Source organism: Typopeltis vanoorti, chromosome 3, assembly GCF_054136105.1.
Source record: "Typopeltis vanoorti isolate ZY-2024b chromosome 3, IOZ_Tvanoo_1.0, whole genome shotgun sequence".
Lineage (NCBI taxonomy): Eukaryota > Metazoa > Arthropoda > Arachnida > Uropygi > Thelyphonidae > Typopeltis > Typopeltis vanoorti.
The window spans coordinates 12689023-12711035 of NC_143551.1; the positions used below are offsets into that span (position 1 = coordinate 12689023).

The 22013-nt window shown below is 38.0% G+C and overlaps 1 protein-coding gene across 1 annotated transcript in view; it reads right to left on the reverse strand.

Moving 5' to 3' along the window:
- The window catches only part of hdm (meiosis specific with OB domains hold'em), a 297283-nt gene that overhangs the window by 141882 nt on the left and 133388 nt on the right, over positions 1–22013 (reverse strand). Inside the window, exon 5 of the mRNA XM_090415441.1 lies at positions 6737–6926. Coding sequence (XP_090271567.1) covers positions 6737–6926 — 190 coding nt within the window. The remainder of the gene's footprint in view (positions 1–6736; positions 6927–22013) is intronic.

A 22013-nucleotide genomic window follows, 5' to 3' on the forward strand; every position in this document is an offset into this window, starting at 1 on the left:
CTGTGCAGTAGTCTATGTGCAGCATAATCAAGGCCTTATACAAGGGAACTATAACCTCTTTGCTTCTGCATGTCAGTGTTCTCCTCATTATTGCTATAATCTATTGTGATGTTCTTACAGTTTTAGTACTGACCCCTAAACTTCATTTCTCTGTTCACCATCACTCCCAGTGATGGTGAACAGAAATAGCTCCACTCACTTCCCACTTACATAGAGAATTGAGATCCTCCTACAAGGCCACAACATATATTCTACTTTTAATAGTTCTTACCAACTTTGCATCATCAGCAGATTGCTGCATACCTCCAGTTATGTCTGTCCCGGCAGCATTAACATACCAAATAAGCAATAACGGCCCAAAGACCGACCTCTGTAGTACTCTACTAGTGACCTTCCTCTTCAGATTACCACTTTCCTATATGGAACTTGCTGATACCTATCTCACAGCCAATAACCTATCCAACTCACTAGTCTCTTATCCAATTCCATTAGCTTCAATTTAATTATCAGCTTGTTATGAAGCAATCTTTCAAAGATATTTGAAAAATCCAAGTATACTATACTACTGTATATACAACTAACTTATCTAGTGAATTTGTTACCTTCTTGTAGTATATATAAACAGATTAGTGTTCGAAGTCCCTAGTGTTCGAAGAATAAATAGGTTTGGAGTGAAATGGATATTCAACCTTATTAATTATTATTATTATTATTGCATGACACCTCCAGGTAGTCCAAAGACTCATTGAGGGAGGGCACCTACTCAACAATTCTGTCTCCATCACTCAATCCACCAACTACAACGAACCGCATCTACACCAACGCCATCTACTGCCAACCACCACCACTAGTATTTTCACAAACAATCACAAACATCCATGCCCACTGTGGGATTCAAACCCACAGCCTTTTGGCTGGAGAGCGGATACGCTAACCACTCGGCCAACCAGGCCGGCAATATTATTATTATTATTATTAACATCTGACCTCCATGGAGTCAGAGACTCATTGTGGGAGATACACACTATCACACACACAAAGCTGATCCAAACGTGCCTTAAACTGATTCAATATATCTACATTCACAACTCAGGTAATGCATTCCATTCACCAACCACTCTCCATTTAAAGAACCTTCTCCTCATTCCTTTGCTTATACCATCATACAGTTTCCAGCAATGGCCTCTTGTTCTACCCCCCCCCCCCCATAAAAGTTATGAGCTTTGGCATGAGGAGATTTCCAGTGGCATATTATATTAGTAGGGTTATGCTACAAGAAACTGATGAAACTATGAATCTTGGCATAATGGTGGATAGAAATTTGAAGTTCAAAGTTGCAAATACAACTCAGAAGATAATTGAGATGTTGAAGCAAACCTTGACATGTAAGGATAAGAAAGTCATTTTGCATCTTTATAAGGCCTTGAGATGACCGCACCTAGACCACTGTGCACAGATTTCGTCTACCAGGTTCCAAGGGATAAAGAAGCTGTGGGAAGGGTGCAAACAAGAATTATTATTATTACGTGACACCGCCAGGGAGTTCAAAGAGTTATCGAGGGAGAGCACCTACTCTACAACTCTCCATCTCTGCTAACTACAGTGAGCCACATCATCTACACCAATACCATCTACTGCCCACCAACCACCACCAGTATTTTCACAGACAATCACAAACATCTATGCCATGGCGTGATTCAAACCCACATCATTTTTTATATGCTCTGTAATTGATTATAAGGTTGTATCTTTTTAGAACTTGTGACTCCATAAAACACAAGAAAATAATAATAATAGTAATCACAAGCATCCATGCCAAGGGCCAAATTTGAATCCACAGCCTGTTAGTTGGTGCCTGGTTAGGCAAGTGGGTATGCTATCCACTTGGCCAACCAGTCCAACTTATATAAAATAAGTGAACTAAAGTATGGATCTTAGTAATATTTCAAGATGATGCTTCTTCTTCTTATTATTATTATTAACATCAGACTTCAGACCCCCATGGAGTCAAAAGATTCACTGTGGGAGGTACACACACACACTACAAACAAACAAAGCTCATCAAACCATTCCTTGAACTCATTTAACGTATCCACATTCACCACAATATCCACTAACCAGCCCATGCAGAGAAAGAATCCACTCCTTATGCCCCTACTCACACCCATCTTATACAGCTTTCAAGGATATCACTTTGTTCTACCTCTCCTCCCATTGTACAACTACAGATATACAGATCAGCCTATAATTGATAGCCTTATCACCACCTTTGTGAAGTGGAGCAATTTTGCCTTCAACTTCTTTAGGACTTGTGTTGTTGCAAGACTCTTCCTAATCAGGTTCAGCCAAAAGTTGTTGGAATAAGTGAGACATGGCTGGATGAGGACGACATCTTGACAGGAATAGAGATGGAAGGGTATGATGTGTTTTGTGAGAATAGAAAGGATAAAAAGGGAGGAGGAGTTATGTCCATACAAAGTAGAGATGCAAAAGGGAAATAGTGCCAGTGACTTTGAGGCAGTATGGTGTGAGATAGAGGTGAATAGAATGAAATACTTGGTTGGATGTTGTTATAGACCTGGTAATGTGGTTGGTAGTGACTATGAAATGTATAATCAAATTAGTCAAGCCAATAAGAAAAGGGTGATCATTATGAGTGACTTTAATTATATCAATATAGACTGGGAAGATGAGATAGCAACTGGAAGTAAAGAAAATTACTTTCTTGAGTTTTTGAGGGACAACTACCTCAGACAGTATCTAAATGAGGGCACATGAGAATTGAGGGTCTTGGATTTGATCATCTCATCAGAGGATGTAATCATCAGAGGGTGAGTGGACATCTCAATTATAAATGAGGTGTCCAATCATCCTTCAATTGGTGAGAGTGACCATGAAGTGATACCTTGGTGGTTGCCAGCAGTGTGAGGACTGTGAGAAAAAGGTATATGTGAAACTACAAGGGTGGCGATTATGAAGAGCTCAGGAGACAGCTTGCAGGTGTAGCATGGAATGAGGAGTTAGCTGGAGAAGAGATCAATGCAGCTTGGGGGACTTTCAAAAACACTCTAGTAGATGCAATATCTAAATGCATTCCAAGGGTGAGAAGGTAAATAAGGTAGGTGTGAAATGGATGAATGAAGAGATTAAGCATGACAGAGAAAAAGGGCATTGTGGAGGGAGCATAAGAGAAGTGGTAATAACCAATTCCATGAGGATTACAAAGACCAGGCAAGGCTTTGTAATGTAAGGGTAGCAAAATTGAGGAATGAGCAGCAGTTAGCTAATGAAGCCAAAAAGAATCCTAGGGAGTTCTTTCGATATGTAGCCAGCGAAAAAAAGAATGATATGGAAGGATGACACTGATTGGAGAAAATGGTATAAGGACAGCTTTTGCAAAAGATATGGTGTAGATACTTAATGAATGTGACTTCATGGAGAGATTGAGAGCAGCTGATAATGGGGATTAGAGACTGACTGTAAGTGAGCAAGAGGAGTATGGGAAGTTGAGCAAACTTGATGATGTTAATAAGGCTGTGGGACTTGATAATATATCACCACATATGCTGAAGGAATGTGTCAGGGAGTTGACATCTGCCTTGACATATTTTTTACTATGAGTCTTGCACTGGGTCAAGTTCCTAAGGAGTGGAAAGAGAGTAAGATTGTGCTGCTTCATAAGGGAGATGATAGAACTCAAGCATCAAATTACAGCCCTATCTGTGTGTCAAATGTTGTGGTTAAGTTGTTGTAGAAGCTTATGAGAACTAGGACTAGGATCCAGAATTGGGGTGACAACAATGTTATTCTCTTTGATGGACAGCATGGATTTGTTAAAGGGAGGTCACGTTTTAGTAATCTACTTATTACAATAAGGTGACAGCTTCCTTGGACAGAGGAGAGGGATACATAGTAATATACTTGGATTTTGCAAAGGCTTTTGATAGATTACCACATGATAAATTGATAGTCACACTAGAGCAGATGGGGTTTGATATTAGATTAGTGCATTGGATCGGAGACTGGCTATCTGATAGGTATCAGCAAGTTGTGTATGGTGGAGCAACAACAACCCGCAAAGGGAAATTCACTAGCGGCAAACCTCAAGGGTCTGTTTTAGGGATATTACTGTTTAACTTGTATGTTAATGATATAGGTGAAGATTTGGATGGAGATATTCAGTCGTTTGTAGATATGCAAAGTTGGGACAAACTATGAAGAGTAGAGAAGATGTTGTGGCCTTAGAAGAAAACTTCAATAAATTGAGTGATTGGGCAAGGGAATGGGGATGCAAGTTCAATGTTGCAAAATGTAAGGTCTTAAAATTTGGGAAACAAAGATGGGATGTAGAATTTATGCTTGGTGGGGATATATTGTCGGAGGAGGAGGAAATAGATCTTGGGGTGATAGTGGATAAGAATCAGAAATTTAGGGGATGCATTGTGAAAACAACAAAAAGACTTCTGGGAATGATGTGGAAAACAATGAAACAAGAATCTCCCTACTTCTACAATTCAGTGTCCTCCACATCATTTCCAGAAGTCTTTTTGTTGTTTTCACAATGCATCCCCTAAATTTCTGATTCTTATCCACTATCACCCCAAGATACATATCCTCCTCCTCCGACAATATATAGGACGAAGAGATGTTGGAAAGGGTCCAGAGGTGATTGGCTAAGGCAGTATCTAACTTCTGGAATGTTGAATATGAAGAAAGATTGAGAATATGCTATTTGCAGAATCTAGTGGATAGGAGGAAAAGGGAAGATATGATAGAGATCTACCAGTTAGTAAGGGGTTGTTACAGGATTAATGTCGGAGAAGTTCTATAGAAAACAGTGGGAGATCAGGGGAGAACTGTACAAAGAGGGTGTGAGCAGGAGAGTGAGATGCAGGTTTTTTGCATGCAGAGTTGTGAATGATTGGAATGCCTTGCCAAGAGTGTGGTGTCTGCAAAGAATTTGAGTATGTTTAAGGCATGGTATGATAAAAGGACCTCCTAGATGAGTCTTTGATTCCATAGGGTCTTGGGGTAATAATAATAATAATGATAATAATGATAATAATAACATGTCATCAAGTCTTATTGACATCTAGCTTACTAACCTTACTCTTCATATATAACTTGTGCTCACTCACCAGTAAGTCTTCTCTCATATATCTCTGCACTTGAGCTTCTGATTTCACTGAGGATGAAACACTCTGATGAACTGCTCACTGAATACCTCAATCATGTCCTCTGCACCAGTTACTAATCATCCACTTTCATCCATCAACATCATCTTGCTATATCATACTTCTTTCTGCTTGCCACTGATTTTATAAATTCTGCTCACACTGCACTTTTGCTATGCTTATGAACTGAGTCACTCACCTTTCCTGCTCTTTATGCCCCTTGTGCATCGGATTATTACCATTATTCATCCTGTGCTTTCTTCTTCTTCCAGAACTCATGTTTAATCCCTTCATTCAAAATCTCACAAACTTTTTCCTTATTCCCAAATGCTATTTTCATTCAAATCTATATTGCCACAATTAAAATCATCCATAATAATCACCCTTCCCTTGTTCACTAACTGAAGTTGCTTATACATTTCTTCTTCTTCTCAATCCTCCACATTTCCTGGCCTATAGCAGCATCCAACTAAATATATCTTCCTGTCAACTTCCACCTCATACAACACTGCCTCAAAACCATTGCCACTATTTCCCTCTCATGTCTACTTTATGTGGACATAATTTGCCTATTATCATCAGTGGCACTCTCTCCCCATCTGTTCTTGTCCTTTCTATCCTACGAAAAACATTGTACCCTTCTATTTCTATTCCCATCAGGATATATCCTGATTCAACTATGTTTCACTTATTCCAACAATTTTGGGGCAAATAAACTAAATGAGTGAAACAATTTCATCTCCCTTATTTCTGATGCTCCTGGGATTTGTAAATAAGCATAACAGTTCACTTTTAGGTCTATAACCAGTCCTACCCAAGCTACCTGCTGGTTGTAATTTCCCCACCACACTTGCCCTTGCCTAATCACCTTTATCACTATTTACTCCATATATCTCCTTAGCATCCCCTTCACATCCCGATCTATTTCATTTCTATGCTAATCATCCTCATACACACCTTCACTATTACTTCCAACATCTGCTCTCCTTATGGCATGTCTCCCTCCTTTTCCCTGTTCCTCTTGCATTCCCATTCTTTTTTCATCTCTCACACTACTACTACTATTTTAATTACTAAGCACTTTAGTCTCATCCATTTCACTCTCCTGATCTTTCACTTCATCTCTTATTTCCTCTAATCTCTTACTTGCATCAAACACTCAACTCCTTTTAGCAACAATTTCTCCAGGCCACTCACTCCAAAACCATTCAAAGGCAATCTGCCACTTTTGTACTGATCCATTTGTTCTCCAAATACATTCCATGTATCCTCAAACTGCATTCCCTTCGCCTCACAGCTCTGCCAGTATGCCATTCATGACTCTTGCTCTTTGTCTCAACTCGTCATACCGCAGTAACACACGGACAACCTTTCCCACTTTACTGTTATCTTTCACTCTTCTCAATAACTTCCCGATATCCATCCTTACATTCTCCTTATGTCCAACTAAATTATTTTTTCCCACACTCACCACTAACACTCTTGCTCATTTCCTCCTTATGAAATACATTTTTATAAATATTAGCTCAAGTAAATTAAACCAGAAAAAAATGTTAACATACATCTCTAACAGCAACAAGAAGATTAACGAGTTGTCCATCAAGAGCTTGTCCACTAAAAATGACATCAGCAAGAGTGCAAAAATCATTGGAAGCTTTCAGAGGATAATGAATCAAATGTGCAAATTCCAAGGGTGGCCCATCATAAAGATTCAATTCACTATACAGAGCACTGGCATTGAGTTGATAGGCACTTAAAAAGAAATAACTTACTGTTAATAAGCCTAATTAACTGAAATAAACTTTAATAACATTTATGTAACTACTTAGAATTTTGAATCCTAAATGTATAAATCTGGAAAAAAAATAACAATAACTCTTAATATATCAACTGTTTCTTTTGGTCACAATTTGATAATGGAATTGATCATCTTGACCTGATTAATAATGGAACATGTATCTTTTAATATGTATCTTTAAGGCCACAGTAATAACTTTAATTAAATAAAGGTACAAATATTTCGTACTGAAGGTAACAGTACATCCTCAGTGTAGAACAAACATTTAAAGGAATGGAATACAAAGTACAGAACACTCGGTGGATCACCAAATAAACTGTTGCCACGTGCCAGAAGATTAATTACTAAAATTATTAATTAAATAATTCTTTAAAGATGATTATTTCATTGATGGTTGCATAAAATAAGGAATAAGGTCACGATGAATCTTTAGATTCATCTTGACCTGTTCAAAAATAATGTTCATTAATGAGACTTCATGATTATGGTAAATTATGAAGACAATTACTGTGTTAGAGTAATACCTTTCATTTAATATAAACCAAGATAATCACCCAGTGTTTGAAACTTCATATTAAGTTATGTCAAAGTGTCACTAATTTGGTCAACCATTTAAAAACCTACTAGCCTGGCCTCAGGTGAAAAAAAAAACCACATCAAAACTATAATATTATTTATATTGATAGAGATAATTATTATTACTATTATTATCATTATTATTATAGACTTTCATGGAGCCACAAGACTCATCATGGGAGACACTATTAGACAAGGAATTCCATGGTTAAACCACTCTCCATGCAAAAAACCCACTTCTGTCCTCCTACTCACCACCTCCTTATAGCAACTTCAATGATAGCCTCATTCCTTCCCTTTGCTCTACTATATAAAAAATCTCCCCAGTGTCAATCTTTGTGAATACTTCTCAACAGTTTCAATGTTTTAATCATGCAAAGAACCTGCTTCTCATTCCCCTGTTCACACCCTCCTTCCTCTTCTCCTCCTTTTTTGGAGAAGGAGGGGAAGGAGGAGGATTACCTTCACAATATGTCCCCTAAATCTCAAATTTCTCTCAGTCATCACCCCAAGCTCCCTTGTCTTCTTCACTTCTTCCAGTATTGTTACACCAATGGAGTAAACAACTTTCCATCGATGCACCCAAAATTTTAAGACCTTATATTTTGTGTATTAAAATAACATCTCCATTTGCTTGCCCATCTGGTCAGCTTATTCAAATCCTCCTGAAGGCAAACAACATTGGCAAATAACTGAAAGTGAAAGTGTAGAGGAGATGATGGTAATGGTTGGGATGAATGATCTGAATCATGTAATGTGAGATTTGAGGTTGATGTTAGAATTAGTGTAGCAGAAATGTGTCTGAGGAAAGAGCGAGCATAATGCAGAGTGGAGAAAAAGACTTTCCATCGATGCACCCAAAATTTTAAGACCTTATATTTTGTGTATTAAAATAACATCTCCATTCACTTGCCCATCTGGTCAGTTTATTCAAATCCTCCTGAAGGCAAACAACATTGGCAAATAACTGAAAGTGTAGAGGAGATGATGGTAATGGTTGGGATGAATGATCTGAATCATGTAATGTGAGATTTGAGGTTGATGTTAGAATTGGTGCAGCAGAAATGTGTCTGAGGAAAGAGCGAGCATAATGCAGAGTGGAGAAAAAGGGCAGTGATGACAAATGAGATGATAGCAAGAATTTGCAGGAAAAGAGGTTTAAAATATGTAGATGCATGAAGTACGATTGAGGATAGAAGAGAGCTGTATGCAAAAGATGGATTACATCTGAATGCAGAAGAGAATACATTTAGAGAGAGACTGTTGTTTTCTGGGCAAGTGAGAGTCAGGACAAGGAAACTAAAATTGCACATGTGGAATGTTGCAGACATGGTTCACGTGAGGATATTGGCTCAAGAAATGAGGGAGTGTAAGCTATATTACAGAACCAGGTGGAGTATGGGAGGAGTAATAATGGCTATAAGAAGACTGGCAATACACTGAGTTTTTTTCTGTATACAAATGCCAGGATTAGGAATAAAGGGAATGAGTTTGTAGCATTCACTGACTCAGTATCTTCAAACTTTGTTAGTATCAATTAAACTTAGTTAAATGAGGAGGATGTTCTAACAGAGATAGAAATCAAAGGGTATAGCATATTTTGGCAGGATAGGGAAGGTAAACATGGTGGTGGAGTGTTAGTCAAGATAAAAAATGAATTCTGCACTCTCAGGGTGGAGAATCTTAGTGGAAATAACACAAATGGCTTTGAGAGTATATGGTGCAAGATAGATGTTTATAAGACAATATATTTTGTAAGATGTTGCTAAAGATCAGGGAATATAGATGGTAATGAGCAGGATAGAAAACTTCAGTATGAGCAGCAGTTAGCTAAACCTCTCTGTTTAGCCTTCATTGATTATGAAAAAGCATTTGATTCCATCAAAACTAATACAATTGAAAACAATAAAATATGAAAATACTAATATTTATCAGTTGGCAAAAGTCAAATAACTGCAATAAAAGGTAAGAATGGAACTACAATAAGGATCCAAGAACAAATCCTAAGCAGGCTAAAAGAATTTTATAAAGAACTCTATAGTGATCCTTCAATAGATAAATCAAATATAAATAACTCTTCTCCATCGCATATGGAATTCATCCTCCCATTCACTTCAGATAAAATAAAACAAGCATTAAAACAAATGAAAAATGGAAAATGTCCTGGTGAAGACCTAATTCACATAGGATTAATTAAATGGGGAGGAAATAATATAATTCACCATGTCACAAACTTACTAAATCTATGCCTTAGAAGAGGAGAAGATACCAGAAAATTGGAAAAATGCTACTCTGATACTGTTATTTAAAAAAGAGGACAAAGAAGAAGTAAAGAACTATAGACCAATTAGTATTCTCTCTAATCTGTACAAAATTCTCACAAAAGTAATAACAAACGGGTTAACCCCTCTTCTAGATTCAAATCAACCAGTAGAACAAGCAGAATTCCATAAAGGCTTTGCAGTAAAATAAATAATAGAAAAAGCAGAAGAAAACCAATTGCCTCTCTGTTTAGCTTTCATTGATTATGAAAAAGCATTTGATTCCATCAAAACTAATGCAATAATCAAAGCACTCCAGAATCAGGGAGTTCCTGGAGAATATATGGACCTCCTTCAGGCAATATACCACACTGCAACAGCAACAATCCAACTTTACATGAGTAGCAATAAAATATCAGTTGAAAAAGGTGTCTGACAAGGAGACTCTCTATCACCCAAAATCTTTACAGCACTCCTTCAAGAAATATTTAATAATATAAACTGGACAAACCTTGGTATAAAAATTAATAACAGAAACTTAACACACCTAAGATATGCAGATGATATAATAATTTTTGCAAACACTCCAGAAGACCTTAATATAATGATAGAAGACCTATATCATGAAAGCAGAAAAGTCGGTCTAAAAATAAACAGAGAAAAACTAAAATCATGTTTAATCATTTTGTAACACCAAAAAACATAATAATAGAAAACAATTTCTTGGAAAGCGTCTCTTCAGAAAACTGTGGACTCCAAAAGGAAATAAATAGGAGAGTTCAACTTGCCTGGAGTGCATTCAGAAAATTGAAAAGCAGTTTTCAAAACAATGATGTCCCACTCTGTTTAAAAAGGCATTTAACCAGTGTATACTTCCAGTCATCTCATATGGTTGTGAAACCTGGTCACTAACAAAAGCAATGGCAAATAAATTAACAACTCAAAGAAAAACGGAGGTTAATGCTAGGCATCACGTTAAAAGATAAGAAGCAAAACACCTGCATAAGAAGCCAGATTCACATCACTGACATCATTCTTTACCATTAGCGACTAAAATGGAAATGGACCAGACATCTATCCAGAAGAGAAGATGAGTGATGGACCACCATACTAATGAACTGGATTCCGACAAAAGGGAAACGAGGCCGAGGATGTCCTAAAAGAAGGTGGGGTGATGAATTGTCAAATTTTGTTGGGGAAAATTAGTCAACCATTGCCAAGAACAGAGAAAAGTGGAAAGAACTGGAGTAGGCCTTTGTCCAGCAGTGGACAGAAAATGGCTGAAAAGAAGACGGTATTAATTGGAAAAAAATGGTATAAGGAAAACTGCTGCAGAGGATATAATTGAGATATTTAATAAGCAGTTTGTAAAGGTCTTTCAGCATTGTGAATGTGACTTCGTGGACAGTTTGAGAGTAGTGGATGATGATGAGGAGAGACTGACTGTGAATGAGGAAGAGTATATGAGGAATTAAGCAAATTTAATAGTAATAAGGCTGTGGAACTTGATATATCACTGTGTATTTTGAAGTAATGTACCACTGAGTTGACATCTGCCTTGACATATTTGTATAATATGATTCTTAGATTAGGCCACGTTCCAAAGAAGCGGAAGGAGGCAAGATCGTACCGCTCATAAAGGAATTCAAGCATCAAATTATAGGCCAATCTGTGTGTTACGTGTTCTGGTTAAAGTTGAAGAGTCATGTGAGAATCAGGATTCAGAATTAGGTTGAAAACAATCGTATTATCTTTGATGGAACAGCATCGATTTGCTAAAAGAAGGTAATGTTTAGTAATCTGCTTACTTATTACAATAGGAAGACAGCAGCATTGGATGTGGGAGATGGATACACAGTAGCATACTTAGACTTTGCAAAAGCTTTTGTAGATTACCACATGATAAGTTGATAGTCAAACTAGAGCATATAGAGTTGGATATTAGACTAGTGTATTGGATTGGAGTAGTATTTCTCAATGTGGGGCGTACGCCCCACAGGGGGGCAATTAGAAAATGATGTTCATTCATCACCTCATCACTAATATACTCAAAACCCTCACCATTCTCGGCGGGGGGGGGGGGGACATCAAAATCTTTGAGGCATCGAGGTGGGGGCATGATCCAAAAAACGTTGGGAAATATTGGATTGGAGATTGGCTGTCTGATAGGTATCAATAAGTTGTGTATGGGGAGTAGTATTCCAGAAGGTGAAAGTAACTAGTGTTATGCACCAGGAAGCTATGAAAAGGGAAAAAATGAAACTTAGAGAAATTAAAAAATACCAAGGAATTTGGAAATAGATTAGAGAAAGAATTAGAGGAAACAAGTTTTTTCTGGATCTTCAGTTTTCAAAACTGAAGATCCAGAAAATAAATGGAAACAAGTTAAAGAGAAAATAAAGAAGATTGCAGAAGAAGAAATCGGATATGTAAGAGCTAAAAGAATAAAAAAACCTTGGATAACTAATGAGATGATTTCTCTAATGGAAGAAAGAAGAAAATGGAAAAATAAAGACACCCCAGAAAGGAAAATACAATATAGAACCCTGAATGACAGGTTGAGAAGGGAAGCAGAAAGAAGTAGAGAAGATTGGCTTAAAAACAATGTGAAGAAATGGAAAATTATGAGAGAGTGGGAAGGTATGATCTTTTATATGAAAAAGCAAGAATCATGAATCACAAGAGAAATGGAATATGAGCTAGAGGCATAGAAAATAAGAATGGAGAAATCATAACTGAAGAAGATAAAATCCTAATGAGATGGAAGGAATACATTGAAGATCTAAAATAGACCAAATGAGTTGCCATTAGAAGATATATATAAGGTAAATGAAGATGATCTAGGCCCAGAGATTTTGAAGATAGAAGTAGAAATGGCCATTAAAGAATGTGGAAAAACTAAAATGTGGAAAGACAGAAGGAATAGATGAAATACCTGCAGAATTCATGAAACAATCAGAAGAAAGGAACTGAAGAAATAACGAAAATAATAAATTTAATTTATAACAACGATTACTACCAAAAGATTTTATGACCTTAATATTTATACCTATACCAAAGAAAAGTAATGCAGTGAACTGCAAGGATTTTAGAACAATAAGCCTCATTTCCCATACATCAAAAATACTTATGAGAATCTTAACATGAAGAATTGCATCTGAAGTGGAAGAATCTCTTGGAGAAGATCAGTTTGGTTTCGGGAAGGGTAGGGGAACAAGAGATGCAATTGGACTGTTAAGAAAATGGAAAAGATTGGTATAGATTGGAAAGACAGAAGGCTAATTATCTCACTATATATGGGACAAACTGCCATGGTGAGAGACATAAATGGTACAAGAGAACCAGGTATCATTGGACGAGAAGTAAGACAAGGCTGTTCTCTGTCACCAATTTTGTTCAACATGTATTCCGAAGCTGAACATGCATTTGATAGCATAGACAGAAAGACTATATGGAAGTTAATGCAGCACTATGGGATTCCTCAGAAAATCATAAATATAACAAAGAAAACTCACGAAAAAGTTTGGAAAGCTTTGAGATGTGGATTTGGAGAAGGATGGAAAAAATCAAATGGACAGATAAAATAACTAATGAAGAAGTCTTCAAAAGAGTAGAAGAAGAAAGAAGTCTGTTAAGAAGGATAAAAAGAAGCAAGGGAAATGGGATCAGACATATTCTGAGAGGGAATGGAGTCATCAGAGATGCCATCAAAGGAAAAATAGATGGAAAAGACCCAGAGGAAGAGTAAGGAAAACAATGCTAGATGACATGCTCAATGGAGATAGGTACACAACCTTGAAAGAGAAGGCTCAGAACAGAAGAGAGTGGAAGGAAAGTTTCTGCTACTAAAAGAATGCAGAATACTAAAGAAGAAGAAGATTAATGTTTAACCTGTATGTTAATGATATTAGGGAAAATTTAAATGGGGATATTCAGTTGTTTGCAGATGATGCAAAGTTGGGATGAACTATGAAGAGTAGAGCAGAAGTTGTGCCCTTACAAAATGACTTGCATAGATTAGACTGAGTGAATGGCCATGGGAGTGGGAATGCCAGTTCAATGTTGCAAAATGTAAGGTTTTAAAATTTGAAAATAAAGATGGGGTGGTGTTGCTCTTGGTAGAGATATACTGTTGGAGGTGGAGGAAATAAGAGATCTTGGGGTGATGCTGGATAAGGATCTAAAATTCAGAGGACATATTGCCTAAACTGTGAGGGACAATAGAATAAATTCTAGCAATGATGCAGAAGATTCTGACTTATAGAAGTAAAGAGATTCTGGTTCCACTGTATGAGGCCACATATAGACCATAGTGAAGTATGAGCAGCAGTTAGTTAATGATGCGAAAAAGAATCTTAGGATATGTAGCCAGCAAAAAAAAAAAAAAGAGAATGACTATGGAAGGATGATATTGACTGAAGAAAATGGTATAAGGACAACTGCTGTGGAAGATACAGTGGAGATACTTAATGAGCACTTCATAAAGGCCTTTTATTCTTGTGAATGTGACATCATGGAGAGTTTGAGATCAGTTGATGATGGGGAAGAGAGACTGACTGTAAGTGAGCAAGAGGTGCATGGGTAATTGAGCAAAGTTGATGTTAATAAGGCTGTGGGACTTGATAATATATCACCATGGAATGTGTCAGGGAGTTGGCATCTGTTTTGACATTTTTTTTAATATGAGTCTTGCACTGGGTCAAGTTCCAAAAGAGTGAAAGGAGAGCAAGATTGTGCTGCTTCAGGGAGGTGATAGGACTCAAGCATCAAATTATAGGCCTATCTGTGTGTCAGGTGTTGTATTTAAGTTGTTGGAGAAGCTGGTGAAAACCAAGATCCAGAACTGGGTTGAAAAAAATAGTATTATCTTTGATGGACAGCATGGATTTATTAAAGAGAGGTCATATTTTAGTAATCTAGTTACTTATCTGGATAGAATAAGTTACTTATTCTATCCAGAGGAGAAGATGAGTGATGGACCACCATACTAATGAACTGGATTACAAAAGAAGGGAAACGAAGCCGAGGACGTCCTAAAAGAAAGTGGGGGTGATGAACTGTCAAATTTTGTTGGGAAAATTGGTCAACCATTGCCAAGAACAGAGAAAGGTGGAAAGAACTGAAGGAGGCCTTTGTACAGCAGTGGACAGAAAATGGCTGAAAAGAAGAAGAGAAGGAGTAGTTACTTATTACAATAAGGTGATGGCTTCCTTGGACAGAGGAGAGGGATAACTGTAGTATACTTAGATTTTGCAAAGACTTTTGATAGATTACCACATGAGCTGATAGTCGAATTAGAGCAGATGTGGTTGGATACTATACTATTGTTTTGGATTAAAGTTTCGCTATCTAATAGGTATCAGCAATTTGTGTATGGGGGAGCAATATCCCAGAAAAGGAAGGTCACTAATGGGGTGCCTCAGAGGTCTGTTTTAGGGCTATTGCTGTTTAACCTGTATGTTAATTATATTGGTGAATTTTTCAGACAATTCAAAGTTCAGACAAACTGTGAAGAGTAGAGATGTTGTGGTCTTACAAGAGGACATGAATAAATTGAGCGAATGGGCATGGGAATGGGGATGCGAGTTCAATGTTGCAAAATGTAATGTTTTAAAATTTGGGAAATAAAGATGGCATGTAGAATTTAGCTTGGTGGGGATATATTATTGGAGGTGGAGGAAATAAAAGATCTTGGTGTGATAGTGGATAAGGATCTGAAATTTAGGGGACACATTGCCAAAATTGTGAGGACAACACAAAGAATTCTGGGAACAATGCAAAAAATACTGACATATAGAAATAAGGAGATTCTTGTTCCATTGTATAAGGATTTGAATAGGCCACACATCGACTATGCACAGATTTGGTCACCTGGTTTTCAAAAGGACGAAAAGATGATGGAAAGGGTGGTTCAGAGGTGACTGACTAAGATAGTTTCTGATTGGAAGAGGGGTGATATGACAGAGACCTACAAATTAGTATTGTTATAGGATCAATGTTGGAGAGGTTTTACAGCAAACAGTGAGAGATCAGTGGAGAAACAGAGGTCATCCCTGGAAACTGTACAAAGAAGGTGTGAGCAGGGGAGTGAGAAGCAGGTTTTTTTGCATGCAGAGTTGTGAATGATTGGAATGCATTACCTGAGAGTGTGGTGTCTGCAGATAATTTCAGTGTCTTTAAGGTGCGGTATCATGAGCTGTGCGTGTATGACAAAAGGACCTCCTAGATGAATCTTTAACACCACAGGATCTTGGGATAATAATAATAATAATATTAGATAGGAGAAAGAGGGGTAATATGATAAATTGGTAAGGGGTTCTTATAGGATCGATGCTGAAGAGGTGTTTCAAAAAATGATGAGAGATTGGGGTAGAACAATAGGTCATCCCTTGAAGCTGTATAAGGAGGGTGTGAGCACTGACAATTAGCATGGACAGTTGTTAATGTTTGGAATATATTGCCTGCATCTGTGACTCCATGGGGGGGAGTCTTACGATAATAATAATAATAACTATACAATATGGTTACAAAATATGAGGTGCTATCAAAAAGAACCTGAACTAGGCTAATAAATCTTCACAACCTACCCAATTTAAATTTGGACTCAACCTCCTTCAAATTAGTACTCTTCCGAGTTCATGGAGGTCCTCCCTAGGAAACACCAAGTCTATCATACCATTCCTTGAACTCATTGACCGTTTTTGCTCTCACCACTCTATAAGGCAATGCATTCCATGGTTCAACCACCCTCCATGCAAAGAAACCACTCCTCACCCTCACAGCTTCCTTTTACAACTTCCAGGAATGGCCCCTTGTCATCGCACCTTCCCACTATTCTGTCAAGCAAAAGAACTCCCAATGTCAACCCTATAATTTGGGTAGGTTGTGAAGATTTATTAGCCTAGTTCAGGTTCTTTTTGATAGCACCTCATATTTTGTAACCATATTGTATAGTTATTATTATTATTATCGTAAGACTCCCCCCATGGAGTCACAGACGCAGGCAATATATTCCAAACATTAACAACTGTCCATGCTAATTGTCAGTGCTCACACCCTCCTTATACAGCTTCCAGGGATGGACTATTGTGCCCAGATTTGGTCACCGGGTTTTCAGAAGGATGAAGAGATGTTGGAGAGGGTCCAAAGGCGAATGACTAAGGTAGTTTCTGACCTCTGGAATGTTGAGTATGAGGAAAGATTGAAAAGATGTAATTTGCAGAGTCTCGTGGAGAGAAGGAAGAGGGGAGATATGATAGAGACCTACAAGTTGGTAAGGGGTTGTTATAGGATCAATGGTGGAGAAGTTCTACAGAGAATAGTGGGAGATCAGGGGAGAACCAGAGGTCATCCCTGGAAACTGTATAAGGAGGGTGTGAGTAAGGGAGTGAGAGGCAGGTTTTTTTCGTGCAGAGTTGTGAGTGATTGGAATGCCCTGCCTGAGAGCGTGGTGTCTGCAAGTAGTTTGAATGTGTTTAAGACACGGTATGATGAGATGTGTGTGTAAGATAAAAGGACCTCCTAGATGAGTCTTTGACTCCATGAGGTCTTGTTTTAATAATAATAATAATAATAATAATACCTCTCAACAGTTTAAAAATCTCAATCATATCACCTCTCCTTCTTCTATCTACCAAACCCTGCAGTCCATGTTTCCCTCAGCCGATTCTCATAACTAACATTGTACAGGCCTGAAACCATCTTTGTTATCTACCTATGTAATCTTTCCACAATTAATTTACCCCTTCAAATCCTGGGGACCAAATTTTAGTTATATGGTGTCAATGGGGCATTATATCAAGCAATACTTAGTCTTTATTTGAGTTGTAAGTTAGCAGTTAGAATTGAAGGAAGTACAAGAAGATGGTTTAATGTTAAATCTGGCGTGAGACAAGGATGTACATTATCCCCTCTGTTATTCATTATCTATATGGATCACATTATGAAGGAAAGTGGTATTAAACCTGATATCAAAATTGGAGATGTTAATGTCAGCTCTTTGCTTTATGCGGATGATGTTATACTTCTAAATAAATCTGCTACAAGTCTGCAAGATTCTCTGACTAAATTGAATAGCTGTTGTAATACATATGGTATGAAGGTCAGCAATAAAAAGACAAAGACAATGAAAATAGGCAGAATCATTGAAAATGTCAACTGTCTTGTGAATGGAGAACCTGTGGAACAAGTAAAACATTTCAGCTACTTAGGCACGATTTTTACTGAAGATGGTAAACTAAATATAGAAATAGACAAGAGGATCAGCAAAGCTGGTATGGTGGGAAGTCAATTGAATAAATTCATATGGAATAAGAGAGAAATTAGTCGAAACACTAAATTAGCTGTATACAAGACAGTGTTCAAACCAGTTTTAACTTACGGATCTGAGAGCTGGGTCAGAAGTAAAACACTTGACCAAAGACTAGAGACCGCAGATATGAGAGTCCTGAGAAAGATTATAGGCGTGAACAGATGGCATCAATGGCAATATCATATTAAAAACGAGGATATTAGGAAAGAACTTGACATTGTCAGCATCCAGGAATGCATTAGCAGAGCTAATCTCAGGTGGTATGGTCACTTAAACAGAATGGGAGAGGAAAGATTAGCAAAACAAGTGTTCTCTGCCAGGTTGGCAGCAAAACGACCCAGAGGAAGACCAAGATATAGGTGGATTGATGCAGTACAAAGTGCCTTAGACGATAGAAATATAAGATCTGATAATGTTGGAGTCTTGACAAGTAACAGACTGATTTGTAGGAAAATTGTAGATAGGAAGTTAGTAAGATGTACTTTTTTTCATGTAGTACTATCATATCCTGTACACCCCCTGAGGGTACATGGCAGGAATTTCATGATGATGATGATTATAATAGTCCAAGACGTCAACTTGGGGAAGTTTCATGGAGTGAGGAATTGGAAGGCCGGGATATAATTAGTGCATGGGAAATTATGAAAGAATATTTGTTAGCAGCAATGGTAAGTTGTATACCACAAGTGAATAAGAGGACACAATTTGGAGTAAAGTGGATGACAAACAATATTAAGCAGGAATTGCATGCGAAAAAGAGGCTATAGAAGAGATATAAGGAGACGGGTGAAGAGAAGATACGTGAAGAGTATAAGATACAGGCAGAAGAGTGACTAGTATGGTAAGGAAGACGAAACTGGAATATGAGAAGAGATTGGCCCTAAGATCCAAAGAAAATCCTAGGGAATTTTTTAGCTATGTGGCCAGTAGGAGGGGAAATCACTGTGGAAGAATGACATTGTGGGATAAAAATGGGAATAGAGTGACTGATGCAGAGGACATAGTAGAATTGTTCAATGAACACTTTATTGGAGTATTTCATCCTGGAGGAGTCAGTTTTAATGCTAGAGGGATAAGGCAGGTTTGAGATTTAGAGGTACAGGAGGAGAAGAATGTGTTTCAAATACTGAGTACTCTGGATGTCAATAAGGGTGTGGGACTGGATGGTATTTCACCACGAGTTTTGAGAGAATGTGCTAGGGAATTGACAGTGCCTTTGACCTGGCTTTTCAATGAAAATCTGGCCATGGGAAAGATGCCCATGTAATAGAAGGAAGGTAAGATAGTGCCATTACATAAGGGTGGTAGCAGACTGGAAGTGTCTAATTATAGTCCCGTTTGTGTGTCATCAGTAGTTAGTAAGAACTTGGAGAAAGTAGTGAAGGACCATATACAGCATTGGACAGATGAGAGTAATGTTATCTATGAGAGTCAACATGGATTTGTGAAGGTGCGCTCTTGTTTTAGCAATGTACTTGTCTTTTATGATAAAGTTACAAGAGCATTAGATGAGGGAAAGGCATATACTGCCATTTACTTAGACTTAGCGAAGGCATTTGACAGGGTGCGACCTGATAAGCTGATATTTAAGTTGCAGCACATGGGTCTGGATGTCAGATTGGTCAACTGGATTCAGGATTGGCTGTCCGATGGGTATCAGAGAGTTGTGTATGGTGGGGCAGTTTCAAGGAAGCAGAGGGTTACGTGTGGGGTTCCACAGGACTCAATACTGGGACCTATATTGTTTAACGTTTATATCAATGACATTGTCAGTGGATTGCAAAGGGTTATTCAGTTGTTTGCAGAAGATGCAAAGCTGGGAAGGATTATTAGTAATAGTGCAGACACGGCAGCCCTGCAAGAGGATTTGAATAAGCTAGCAGCTAGATGGGCAAATGAATGGGGGTGTCGGTTTAATGCAGCAAAATATAATAAGGTCTTGAGGTTTGGGAGACATCGTTGGGACACCGCATACTCTATGGGAGGAGATTATACTGGAATAAGTAAGGGAGACAAGAGATCTGGGGTTGATGATTGATAGAAACCTTAAATTTAGGGGACATATTGCAAAGGTGGTGAAGGTAACACTGAGGATTGTTGCAATAATGAAGAGGATGCTGACCTGCAGAGATAAAAGGGTTATCATGCCATTGTATAAGATCCTGATCAGACCACACTTGGACTATTGTTCTCAGATTTGGTCCCCAGGATTTGAAGGGGATAAATTAACTGTGGTAAGGTAACAAAGGCAGATAACAAAGATGGCTTCAGGACTGTATAATGGTAGTTATGAAGATCGGCTGAGGGAATGTTTGACTGCAGAATTTGGTGGATGAAAGAATGAGAAGTGATATGATTGAGACTTTTAAACTGTTGAGAGGTGGTTACAGCGTTGACACCGCGGAGTTCCTTCGCTTGGTTGAACAGCAGGAGGGAGTGATGACAAGAGGCCATCCCTGGAAGTTACGAAAGAAAACTGTGAGCAAGAGGGTGAGGAGCGGTTCCTTTGCATGGAGGGTGGTTGAACCATGGAATGCATTGTCTGATGGAGTGGTACGAGCGAGAACGGTCAATGAATTCAAGGAGTGGTATGATAGACTCTGTGTTTCTTAGGAGGGGACCTCTCGTCGATGAGTCTTGATAGATTTTGTGTTTCTTAGGAAGGACCTCCCACGATGAGTCTTTTGACTCCATGGAGTTCTGAATAATAATAATAATAACACACATAGTCTGCCCGGTGTGCAAAATTATCTTGGTCTGGCTCCATTTGATTCCCCCCCCGAAAAAAAAAACATTCTAGTCTCCATACCTCTGCACTTCCAAGCTCTTACTGAACAACACTTTCTCAAGACTTGTCACCAATTTCATTCATATAATGCAAGCCATCTACCTTATATAAATTCTTAAATCTATCAACCTCATTCCACATATTCAAAAACTCCACACCATTCCTTCTGTACAATCTGCACTATTCATTCATTATGTTAAGCAAGTTAATGAGAAAAATAATTAAAAATTGTGAAGAGATAAAAAAAACATTGTTATTTCATTACATGCCACATACACCAAACAAAAGAATTAACGATATTAATCATATGAATTAATGCAACTAGTACTGTATCATGCATTTTGAGTCATTTTTATTATTATTTATTATTATTATTTCGGGTAACTCCAAGGAGGTGACAGACTCATCGAGGGAGGCGCTAACTCATGTCATGAACAACTATTCGACATTCACACAGTATCTATCATACCTCGCCTTGAACTCATTCACGGTCATAGCACCCACAACAGACTCTGGCAGCTTATTCCACTCATTCACCACTCTCCAAGTAAAAAACCTAGCTCTAACACCCCTGCTAACCACATTCTTGCCCAGCTTTCATGTATGGCCCCTAGTCCTCCCACCACCAGTCCTATTCTCAAAAATATCTTCTGGATTAATCTTATATAAATCCTTCATTAATTTGAATACCTCAATCATATCACCCCTTTTTCACTTATCAACCAATTTCTGCAACCCACAAATCCTCAACCTGTTCTCATGAGGTTCATTCCATAGACCTGCTATCATCTTGGTGACTCGTCTCTGGATCCCCTCCTCCTCCTCCCCATCAAGAAGAAACTCTGGCACCCGTATCTGGGCACAGTAGTCTAGATGGGGTCTTATCAAGGGTCGATACAAAGGAACAATAACTTGTTTGTCTCTGCTTGCTAAAGTATTTTTCAGAAGCCAAGTGATTTGATGAGATGATTTAGTTACTTTTGCGATGTGCCCCTTAAACTTCCACTCCCTATCTACCAACACTCCCACATCCCTGGCATCATCAATCTCCTGGAGTTCCACCAATGTGATATACTGCTGCTAATCTTTTCACAAAATGCATAAC